At 34.1% G+C, this 12,343-nt stretch overlaps 1 protein-coding gene across 1 annotated transcript; it reads left to right on the top strand.

The window, feature by feature from the left end:
• Positions 1–6,775: 6,775 nt before the first annotated feature.
• Positions 6,776–8,932, top strand: LOC139089158 (cationic amino acid transporter 3). The gene is made up of 4 exons (XM_070638606.1): positions 6,776–7,245; positions 7,370–7,417; positions 7,486–8,114; positions 8,280–8,932. Exons 1-4 carry the CDS (start codon positions 6,780–6,782, stop codon positions 8,829–8,831), a joined length of 1,695 nt encoding a protein of 564 aa, XP_070494707.1. The 5' UTR covers positions 6,776–6,779; the 3' UTR covers positions 8,832–8,932.
• The last annotated feature ends 3,411 nt before the right edge of the window (positions 8,933–12,343 follow it).

Raw genomic sequence — 12,343 nt, 5'->3', positions numbered from 1 at the left:
AATGTGTAATGCGCTTTATTTTCAAATTAAGCTTCAATCCTTCTCTCCTGACTGCATTCATTAAACATAAAAATATGGAAAGTTAATCATTCTATCAACCAACAACAATAGTGAATGATGCTAACAACGTAAATTTAAAAACGGAAAAAATATTTTCAAAATTAATAAAAATTGCATAAACAGTCGTCGGTGTTTCTCCTTTTTATCATTTTTTCAATTTTTTTTGGTTCCTCTTCTGTCGTCCTCATGTAAGCACATTCGAATGAAAATAAATATAAAAAAAATGATGCAATCATATACACCAACACAAAATAAATAATAATGAAGCATTTTTTTTTTGGTTGCTTCATTAACTCTTAGCTTTTTTAATGATATCCTCCAGTGCCAAAAAGAAATGATGATCCGCACGAAATCGGGTGGATGAGAAGTGAGAGACGTAGAGCTGGAAAATAAAGTTTATTTAAATTAAATCGTGATAAAGGTAGAAAATTGAATGAAAGGAGAAGAATCACTACCTTACTTTATTATTATGTATTTTTATTTCTACTTCTTTTTCATTCATTCCTTGCCCAATTTATAATGCTTGGTTTCATGATATGGTCATGTATGAGATGATTTTTGCTGTATTTTTTTGAGATTTAGAGAAGTCGTCGTCGTTTGTGAGAAGATAATTTTGTGCTTTGTGAAGTGATTTAAATTGTTTTAAATTAAGTGAGGCTTAGACAGGAGGTTTAGATTATTTCTGGATTGCTGGATGTTTGAGTTTGGTTTGAATAAGACGAAATTAGGAAATTTAATATTCCAGCCCTATCCGACAGTGCGGATACTCATCTAAATATCTGCATACTCAACCTCATGAGGATACTCATAAGCATTGAATTAGAATATAGACTGGCAACATCAAGGTTTTCCGAAAGCAAACTTTTCAGAAAAGACCAAAATTGTGGATGTCACAGATTCTTGTGATTCTTGACCCAGCCCAGAGTCAAGTCGGCAATATGCTGGATTTTTGAACATTTATATGCACTATGAATATTTTTCTACCTCGAAGTTTGATTCAGATCATATAAAAGATGCAAAATTTGCTCTTGAATATGACCCTTAGCATTAAAAGAATATGCAATCTAGCTGCTTCTACCCGATGATTCATTTTCTACCCGTGAGGAAAAAATACCAGTTAATGGACATCATCTGTTCAGTCAATGTTTAGTTCTACCGTATTTATGTCTACTTGGGCTAAATGACCTTTTAAACCTTCTTTAAATATAGGATCAAAAATGCAACTGACTCAATTACCAATTTTTATATAGAGCATTTAGAACATCAGTCTGGCTATTCAGAAAGAAGAAAATGCTCTTAAGAGCAGACCAAGCTATGAGTAATCTTCGCGAGCTTGATCAATCATTTTATAAATTTATTTAAGTAGGACAAGCTCCCTGACATACTTTCGATTGCATATTCCTTGCCTGTTAAGGAATTACAGCCAATCCTATCGCAAAAACGTGTCTAAATGCAAACCCAATCTGTTAAGTCTCTCCATAATTAACCACACAATTCAAACTAACACCTCATTCTACACTATGTCAATACAAAACCACCATCGATCTTCTGTTGATTCATAAGCCCATCTCCATTCACGTACAACTCATCACCTCACCATACAGTTGGTGTGAAAAGCGAAGGGCTTCATATAACTCACCGGCATTACTCCAAGTTGAATTGATATGAAAAAAGTAAAAAATGAAAATGAAACAATGCGAGAAAACCACAGTAAGAATAGAATGGTAGAAAGAAGTAGGAAAGAACTACATTGCGCCCATGTTATTAACTCATATTATGCTTTATGCCTTTTTGGTTCATTTTATGCACTCTCCCTTTTTTGTTGCTGCTCTGCTTATTTTTTTTTTGGCATCACGAAACTAACGAGCGAGCGGTTTCTCACAGCTATTAAGATTGGTAATTTATTTATTTATTTTATTTTTCACTTCATCTTTCATGCTTTGCCTTGTTTATGTCTTTTTTTTCTCCTTCTCTCTTACTCCTTCATTTCCAGATTGGTATGTTGTTAATGCCTTGTGATATTAGGACTCATGATTGTTAGCCTAACAAATCAATTTTTATAATAAATTTTAATGAATTTTTTTTTCTCCTTCTTTTCTTTCTTCCTCGTGTAGCCTTAAACATCACATAAAGAATGCGAATATTTAAGCTTTAAATCAATGAATGACCGAAGCATATCGCGCGCACAAAATGAGTAAAAGAACGACCGAGACACAGACAAAGACGGAGAAAAAAAAATACTGTTTAGCGTGTTTTTAATTAAGGCATTATCAGCACTAGTTTGTTAATTTATTCACAATTTTGTCAACGATGTAGGCCATTCTGAAACCGCAAGCAACGAAACAAAAAAGCATGAAACCACAAAAAAGTAAATAAAAATAATAACAAAAAAATATTTAAAAAAATGTGAGGAGGAAAAGATGGAAGATTGTTAGAGCGCCTTTTAGGCAGCATGTCGATTATTTAGGGGAAATTGCACTGAATTAAGGTAAAATGAAGCTAAATTGACACAACAGTGTTCTGAATTGAGGCAAAAAAGTGCTGAATTAAGGCAAAGTTATGCTGAATTAAAGTAAAATGTTGTAGAAGTTAATAAGCATAATGCTGAATTGAGGCAAATCTGGGATCAATTGAAGCAATTTTGTGCTGAATTGAGGCAAAGTTGTGCTGAGTTAAGGCAAAATTGAACTAAATTGATGCTGAATTGAGGCAAAATTGCGATCAATTGAGGCGATGTTGTGCTGAATTGAGGCAAATTTGTGTTAAGTTAAGTCAAAGTTGTGCAAAATTGAACCAAATTAATGCTGAATTGAGGCAATTTGCGATCAATTGAGCATTAATCAATGCACAACAAAATTGAGTTAAAATTGTGCTGAATTGAGCAAAAATTGTGTTAAATTGAGGTCAATTTGTGATAATTGAGACAAATTAGAGCTGAATTGGAGCAAAATTATGCTTTATTGAACAGACATCAATCACAAAATTGAAGCTTTTTTTCCATAATATTCTGACCTCACCACTTACACCACAAGTCAGTCAGTAAAGAACTATCCAAATATCCACAAAACTACATTAATTCTTCCAAAAAAAGTCGCATCGAATGAAAGAGTCCCTCATGTCCATTATCATTTTTGGTACATTTTCTTATGTTGTTTTCTTGTTTGTGCCCATGTCGACAACAAAACCATTTATAGCCGAGAAACAATCAACATCCAAAAAAAAAAAAAAAAAAGCCGAATAAGAAGAGTCAACTGCCTCAAGACATTACCACTTAAAATAGCAGCCAAAAAAATAAAATTTTAAAAGAAAAATTAAGTTCGAGAAACAGCAGAAAACTAACAAGATTTCTTATGTTATTTTTATTATATATTTTTTTTTAGTTCTTCCATCTCTTTTTTCATCGCAAGACTACAATATTGTACATGTTTGTCCAAAAAAAAAATCGCGACAACGACAACAGGCACCAACATAATATATGTTCTATATCTTAAAAATCTCTTTAACAAAAATTTTTCATGAATGAGAAACTGAAGCAACAAAATAAAAAAAAGCAGCGAAGGTAAGCAGAAATAAAGAAGAGAGATTGTTTGTCTTGAGCTTGTTTCGCGGCGTCTTTATCACTCAATGGGATGAAAGAGAGATAGAGGGCGAAGGCAACGGAAAAGAAGAAGCGAACAGAAGAGCTTAAAGATAAATTAATGCGAACAATAAACTAAAAGGAGTAACAGAATATCAAGGAGTACTCACCATAAAAAGTCGTTCATGAATTATAATCTTTTTTATTCCTTCATTTTTTTTTTCGGTGGGATATTGTGTTATAATGGAAGTGTAAGGAATAATCGATGATATTGTGCTGAGTAGGGTAACTAAAGTCGTGTTTGAATGAAGCACGTTAAGATGTTGCCTACACGGTGGCAATACGGATAGTGTGCTTATAGCCAAGTAAATGCCACTTGAGGAATATAGTCCAATTTTGATCCATGTACACTAACTGCTTGAGTGCCATTTGTATCAATTAATATGTATTATAATGATGATAAGCGCTGTACAGCCACCGTTTTAATATATTGACCAAATTGAAGCGAAAGGGAATCTTGGTACCAAAATTCTTCAGTTTGCTTTAGTTTTAAGGACGAAAATCCCAAAAGTCTTGCAGTACGATCATAATGTACATATTAAGTTACCTACTGTCATCATGTTCTTATGTGATCTCAGCAAATTGCTTTCCATTTGACTCTATTGCTGACTCTGTCACCTAGTTTGAACATATTTTCTGTCTGTAGATTAAGGTGACATTTTTTATGACTGTTTTACGTCAAGGAGCTTTCTATGTTGCAGCTAAAGTTTACATCGCCATGTAGATTCATTTCTCACAAATTGTAGGGCCAATCCACTCGTTCTTGTTCATCTGTATCTCCTTGTTAATGTCTTGTTGACCAGCTTCTCATCAAAACTTAAGTATTTTTAACCAGCTAAAAGTTAGTTTCGTGCTAGAACACGTTTGAGCATATAGCAATCTCTGATTGAGATTTTTGGTTACCTTTTCAATTGGTACTCTTGACAAAAGCATACATACCCGATGAATACCTCAGAAATCAGCAACAATGCATTTCATCATACAGTTATTACAATATATACGAGGTATTCCCTAGCCATCCTCACGCTAATAAGACCATACATTAAGAAGCATGAAAAAATTATTAAAACACCATGGTAAACATGAATTAACTTCAAAAAAGAAGATTTTTATTTTTTGGAGATCGTCTCTGCAACTTGTGCTTTCAAGTACCGCGTAAGAAGCCATAAATTCGAGTGAAAAATTAATTGCAATTTTCTCTTCTTTTTTAACGCATCTTCACCATTATATTGTATTTATTTAGGCTCTCTGTGCTAAAGCTTGTACGTGGCGGCAATTTAATGGACGCTTCTTGATTGTTTACGACTGCTTATATTATCGCTTGATAATAATCGATATTTTTGGCAGATTTTTTCATTTAATTCATTTTTATTTTTATTTTCTTCGTGGATTTCATGAGAACAATGGACAATTTTTATAATGTCTGCATACCACTTCGTCTACTGTCTGCTTATATATTCACAATGATAAATATGCGTGCGAATAAAGCACACAGATATAAATATTAAAATGATAGGTTTAACATCTCGGATTTGTGCTATTTTTGCAAATGAAATTTCAATGTTGATTTGGGTCTGATTTTTTTTATACGCCGGCGTTATAGAATGTTCAAGTCTTTTCGACGGTAAGGTTAGAGATATGTCTATCAAGACTGTATGGGCATTTTTGTCTAGCCATTAAACATTTGTAAATCAGACGCGATGTGTTTTTTTTTTGTGGTTTTGGTGATTATGATGATGTTGTTGCCTCTAATTGCCTGAAACTATAGATTTTAGACAAGGAAAGTAATCTGATCCAAGGCTAAAGTGTCTGGGATTTTGGAATGAGTAATGCCGTGAGTTTTTGATTGCCGTGTTCAGACTTGAGTCGACTAGATGGTCAATGAACTTGTTTTGCGTATGGTTATTTACTTCCTTGGCGAAGACGCATGAGGGTTCATTGCCGAATTTAGAGTTCGTTAAATGCTGAATCTGTATTTAGTTCGACGTCCGTTGAGACAATTTTTTGAAAAAAGGAACTAAAAATTATCAGCACCAGACATTCATGCAACAAAGTAAGTATCTAAAGAATCAAATGAAAAATGATCAACAATTCGGTATCTTAAGTATACCTTTTGTTCCACAACTTGTTCAACTTGTTCTCGCCTCGCAAAATTTCATTCAATTTATCATCTCACATATTACAATGTTGTAAACAACAGCTCATTTACTGTTTACATTTCATCAGAAGTGAAAAATGGTATGGTAAGTCGGGAGCTGGTCTTTGATTTCCTTGAGGAACATACATTTTTGAAATTATCGCATAAATTCTGGCAGGGTTTGATGTGTGATTGTTGAGCACTTATTTACAACTTTGTAGGGGGCAAATGGTGAACTGTTGGATTTAAATTCTTACTTACTTACTTCCTTGGCTGGGGCGCACGGGATATTCTGCCGATTTGGGATAATGAGAACTCTAGCGTCCTTATCAACACAACTAATCCAGGACATTCTCGGTCTTCCTCTTGACCTTTTGCCGTCGACAAAGACTACAAAGGTTACTCTATATACTAGACCATCCTGTGGTCATCTGTTCACATGACCTGCCCATCTCAAGCGAAAATTCCTGAAATAGTCTGAACAAACTCCACGTCATAGCCAAGCCCCACGTCATAGTGACACCTGGGCTGGTGACAATTTTTTCCAGCATTTTCACGCCTTGTACCTTTCTAGAAACATAAGAACTACTAGATTGTTCCTTATAAGACTACGCATCTACGTGTGACATATCAACAATTTTTCAATCCTACGATCAAATGTGTCTAAATCCATCCATAGCATCACCGCCTACAAATTCAATTAAAAAATGTGATTTCACTATTATTTTCATACCTTGAGTAGCAATACTGACGTATGGAATATACTTGAGTATGTGTAAAAAAAACAATTCATAATTATCATCATGAGTACTTGCTGTATTATAATTTTCAAACTAAATATAAAATTGTGATTTAGTATTCAAGTAGTTATCACAGTTGAAGGAGAGCTTCATTTTTATTATGAGTTTTAAAAAATTCTATCAATCTTTGGTGCGGAAGAAGTCAATGGTTGTAGGTGAAAGTTTGTTGGAAAAATATCTAGGAAAATGGGATCTGACAATCCTTGGAATTGGTGCTACAATGGGTGTTGGTGTGTACGTCATATCCGGGGAAGTATCTAGAAATTACGCGGGACCAGGAATCATCCTCTCATTCGCTATTGCCGCATTTGCAAGCCTACTTGCTGGACTCTGTTATGCTGAATTTGGCTCTCGAGTTCCAAAAGCTGGATCAGCTTACGTCTACTGCTATGTAACAATTGGTGAATTCATGGCTTTCATAATCGGATGGAATTTAATTCTTGAATATGCAATCGGAAGTGCTAGTGTTGCTAAAGGCATTTCAAATTATATTGATGCCATAACTGGAAATACAATTAGTAAATTTATGACTGAGTTATTGCCCATACATGTGTCATTTTTGGGTGCTTATGCTGACTTTATGGCATTTGGAATCATATTTGTAATCACACGTGAGTTTAAGACCTTGAATTTGTTTGTTATCTACCTAATACTCTATAACAGATAATGCACTTATGATATTACCTAGTAGATCCAAAATCATACTGAATTTTAATATAATTTAATTATTTTCAGTTGGATTAGCCTTTGGCGCTCGCGAATCATCTCGCGTGAGTAACATTTGTAAGTTCATAATACGTGAATCAGCTGTAATCACCCAAAATTAATTATAACTTGTCATGTATTTCTAGTCACTATGGTCAATGTATCACTTGTGGTTTTCGTCACCGTCTGTGGCTGTATGAATGCAAATTTTGATTATTGGAAGATTCCAGCGGAATCAGTTCCAGATGGATATGGAAAGGGTGGATTCTTACCATATGGAATTATTGGTGTCATAAAGGGTGCTGGAATGTGCTTTTTTGCATTTGTTGGATTTGATGTCATTGCCACGGCTGGCGAAGAAGCTAAAGATCCAAAAACGTCAATTCCATTTGCCATTTGTGTCTCACTTATTGTCATTTTTACCTCATATTTTGGAATTTCTTCAGCATTGACATTAATGGTGCCATATTTTGATCAAGATACAGTTGCTCCGCTTCCAACAGCATTTCATCAAATTGGATGGATTATACCGCAGTATATTGTCACGTTTGGTGCTATTTTTGGAATGTTTTCATGCTTATATGGTGCAATGTTTCCACTTCCTAGAATTATTTATGCACTTGCTGATGATGGATTAATTTTTGACATATTTTCGAGGATACATCCTAAGTATAGAACACCATTTTATGGCACATTGATTGCTGGATTGTTGACGGGGACGTTATCAATGCTTTTTAGCTTGAATCAACTTGTTAGTATGTTGAGTATTGGAACGGTGAGTCTTAGTTTTTTCTACTAAGGGGTCCCGATAGCGATACCGAGATTGAGACATCCCGAATAGTCTTGATCTCGGTCTCGGTCTCGGTCCCAGCCCCGGGAATTTTCCGACACCGAGGCTTCCGGATCCTTTACATTCAAAACATTCAAAACTTATTTTTAGATCATGGCTTATTCAATTGTTGCTGCATGCGTTATGATTCTGAGGTTTGATGTTGATGATGCTGAAGAAGATGAGGTGATTTTAAGAGGCAGTGAAAACAACCAAATTTCCACACTTTCTAGGATCTGTAATTGTTCAAAACTCACTGAACCGACGAAATTTTCATCAAATTTAGTCACATTACTAGTGACACTTTATGCAATATTGAGCACATGCATGTCCTTGGTGATTTCTCATTTTGGAGATAAAGTTTTGCAACGCGATGTACTTTCAGTTATTCTGCTTATAACTCCTATATTGGGTATGATTTTAGTGATGATAATAATAAGTCGACAGCCAAAATCATCAAAGGAATTGTCATTCAAAGCTCCATTTAATCCATGGTTTCCAGCACTCTCAATTATGATCAACATTCATCTCATCATAGAGCTTGACAAAGCCACATGGATTAGATTTGCAATATGGGTCGGAATTGGATTAATTATTTATTTTGTGTACGGTCGTAGACATCGAAAAATTCAATCTCAATCTCAAGAAATTTTAAATGAATAATCTTCAATATTTTATTAATTTTAATTCAAAAAACTACCGCAAAAAGTTCAATTCTCATTTTTAACATTTCAATTAATTAATTTTTCTTTCCACTGCTCTAACCTGACGCACCTCATTTTCGGTATTGATAAATTAAACAAGAAAACCGGCTTCGCACAACAAAATGCTACAAAACAGCACCATTTCTCGTGTGCTTTATATCGTTCGGGGCTACTCCAATATAAATAACAATTGTATATCCATAACAAGCCATAACACGATGTTAAACAGTAATGGGAACATCATAAAAGACAAGAAAACGAGAAGAACGAAAAAGAGAGGCTTGAAAAGAATGAATGAGGTAAAGGAATCGCGAACGATTTACATACGAAAAAGTGACCAAGAACAAGCACCAAAAAATTGTTTGCGCGAAAAGAAGGTCCAAGCAACAACAATATGCAACGTAAAAAGTCATTAATTAATTTTGATAATCATCGGTGTGTGTTTTTTGACTCTTTTTCTTCATGGTGAGATATTTATTTGCTGGTTAAATGGTTTATTTTCATGGATGTGTAGTATAAAGTCTTGGAGGAATTTTGTCAGATTTTTTTGGCACAAATTGTGGCAGAATTTGGGAAGTTTTTGGTTTTTTGAATCAGTTAAGAAGTTTTTGGTTTTTTGTATCTGTTTAGTGGTTTGTCAACCTTAAAATCGTTCTGAGACATGGTTTTAGATGCTGTGCTGCTGAAAATTCTTGAGTCAAGATTACAGAACATCAGAAAGATCCAGAACGTTGCACTACAAGTGACTCAGCGTTAATCGTGTCTAACTTGTGAGGGTTCATCAGGCCAGCACACTAAAACTTCGATCTAGAGTTTAAAGTGGCTCAAACTGCTCATTTGGCGACATTAGTGCCTGGAGCCTACAAAGAGAAGCTGTATGTCGCGTTTCCAGTGCACAGTACTCGAAACCTATGGAACATATTACCACTGGGTCGGTGTGCAATCATTAAATCCTAAAGTACGAGCTCACTGCGCCACCGAGCCTCGTCGACTAGAAAATTCCACTCAAAAAAGACGAATCCGATCAAAAACTTAACAAGGCAATGAAATGTAAAGCAATTGTTGACAGCATAGTGGCTTAACATCACAACGGACACAAAGGAAGTTGAGAAGAAATAAAATTCTTTCTTAAACCTTTATTCTTGGAAGTTGAGAAGAAATAAAATTCTTTCTTAAACCTTTATTCTTGGAAATAAGATTTTTGTTTAAGCATGAATAATCACAGTTCCGTTTGCATCAGACGTGTCCTTTCATTTAAATTAGATGTGAGCAGACAGAATATACTTCCATGTATCAGTAATGGAATTGGTCATTTAATTTACATTCTATCTATAATTTGACGAGCTATTGCGCTAGTATTTGTAGCTATAGTGATCAAATCTATTGACATATTGATGCGATTTTACTAATTAATTATCAAGTTATGACAAATATTTTTTTGCACTCTAAGGAGGTCAAATAAATTGAGAATTTATTGCATCAATAATATGGAAAAATCAGCAAATAAAGACCTTCATCAACAAATCTTCCCTAGACGAGGTCATTCACATGACTTAAATTTTTCATATTATATATCCAAATCATGATCCAATTTCGTATTTGTTGCATATAAATCGTTCACGATTCTCAATGAAATACGAGAAATCAAAAAAAAAATATTAATCCAGCATCAAAAAAACAAACTCGAATTACCATCACTTGAATATATTATTGATAGATAAATACGCAACCTCATCAGAATACTTTTTCAGTGAACGTGATCTTATGTTAATTTATTAGTCCTCATCTTGTGTTTCATTCACATCTGATTCATAAAGTCTATAATGCCATTAGATGAAATAGAAAATATAAAAAAAAGGTAGAATAAAATTAAAATTTATTATTTGGCGCTCAATTGAATACGAAATGAGACAAATAGAGGCAGTTTTGAGAGGAACTCATTCATAATTCTTGATCAAGTCACACACGAAATTAAAAAAAATGTTGTACAAATAAAGCGACGCACGAAAAGAACGAGATGAGTAATCATTACAAACTTTTTCTGATAATAATCTCAATATAGTGTATATATGCTCGTATGCCAGGCATCATATTTATTTCAAAAAATGAGAATTCTTTCCTCGAGTTGATTGACTCAAAAATTACCTTTTTATTTCAGTTTTTGTATCATTTTCATGTTGACTTGGAGTAATGATTAACACAGGATGTTTGGATGAAATCAAAGAAACAAAATCAAAGTAAATTAATGGCATATATAGGAATGCAATGAGACCCCAAAAAAATATATTTGTATATTAAAACAAAATGACTTTATAACCCAACAACAATTGAATTAATAAGTTTGAGATTTAAGAGATTGTGGACGTTGATGACTATAAAGCATTTAATGGGTGTCTTAATGGGGTCAGACTAAGAACCCTGAACGATTAAGAGCATTCGAATATTTATACTGAATTCTATTAAGTTATGAACATGTTAGTTTAGGTGAGCATGCTCATTGCCTAATAGGAAACGAAGCAGATCTTGAATGCGATCAAAATTTTGAATTTTATACTAGATTCTAGCAACTTACTTACTTAACCATTATCCCTCCTCAGATGGCGCCTAAAGCTCTTACATTGGCTTCCGTCTGTCAATTTCCAGTACCAAGTGCAATAATGTCTCTATCGACAGCTTCTTTCCAAAAATTCTTTGGACACCACCTAACAGGCATAGACAACGCTTTTAGTTACCGTAGTTGGTCTTTCAGTAATATGAAAACATGCATGCTCATCAGTTGTCTGTCAGTTGATTCTAGTTGATGTTGAGCTTCTAAAGGAAGGGTACCCGTGCAATATAAGTGAAGAAGGCTCTATACCAGTGGTGGGCAACTTTTTTTTGTGCCACTTCAGCCTTAGAATCAATTCAATATTATATTTATTGACCACAAGTCTTCAAACAAGTGTGCCGTGGCACACAGATTCTCTATCGCTGCTCAACGAATGCCCAACGGAACCCCCTTCCATTCTGTGTTAATAAAAGAACCTTAAATTCTGTCGCATTCCAATAAATTCAAATAAATAGTCCTAAAAATCATCCATCTCTTCAACAAATTCAATCAACTCAGATGCTATTGTCATCCAATCACAAACAGTCATCAAATGAACCATCAAAATGAATACAAAAGCCACACATTGTGTCACATAAATCAGCTAAAAATGAGGAATGATGATAAATTGCGATCTGTGTGTGCTTCAATCTCTTTCAACTCTTTCTCACTCATCTCGCTCCTTTTGAAAATGAAAATTGCTCCAAAATGGAATTTTTTTGTTAAGCACAAAAAAAGAAGCAGGAAAAAGAAGAGTTATCGTGATTTTCATACACTCATTCAGTGGACATATTCGTCATACGTTTTTTGTCATCATTTTGCGAATTATTTTAACCTTTTTTATAGATGCTTATTTTTTTCGTTTGCATTTTTCTGGTGACAAT

This window comes from Chironomus tepperi, unplaced genomic scaffold, assembly GCF_022539635.2.
Source record: "Chironomus tepperi strain 1889 unplaced genomic scaffold, CSIRO-AGI_Ctep_v1 contig_175, whole genome shotgun sequence".
NCBI lineage: Eukaryota > Metazoa > Arthropoda > Insecta > Diptera > Chironomidae > Chironomus > Chironomus tepperi.
The sequence above is the reverse complement of the archived record's forward strand: the minus strand, read 5'-3'. Positions and strand labels throughout refer to the sequence as shown.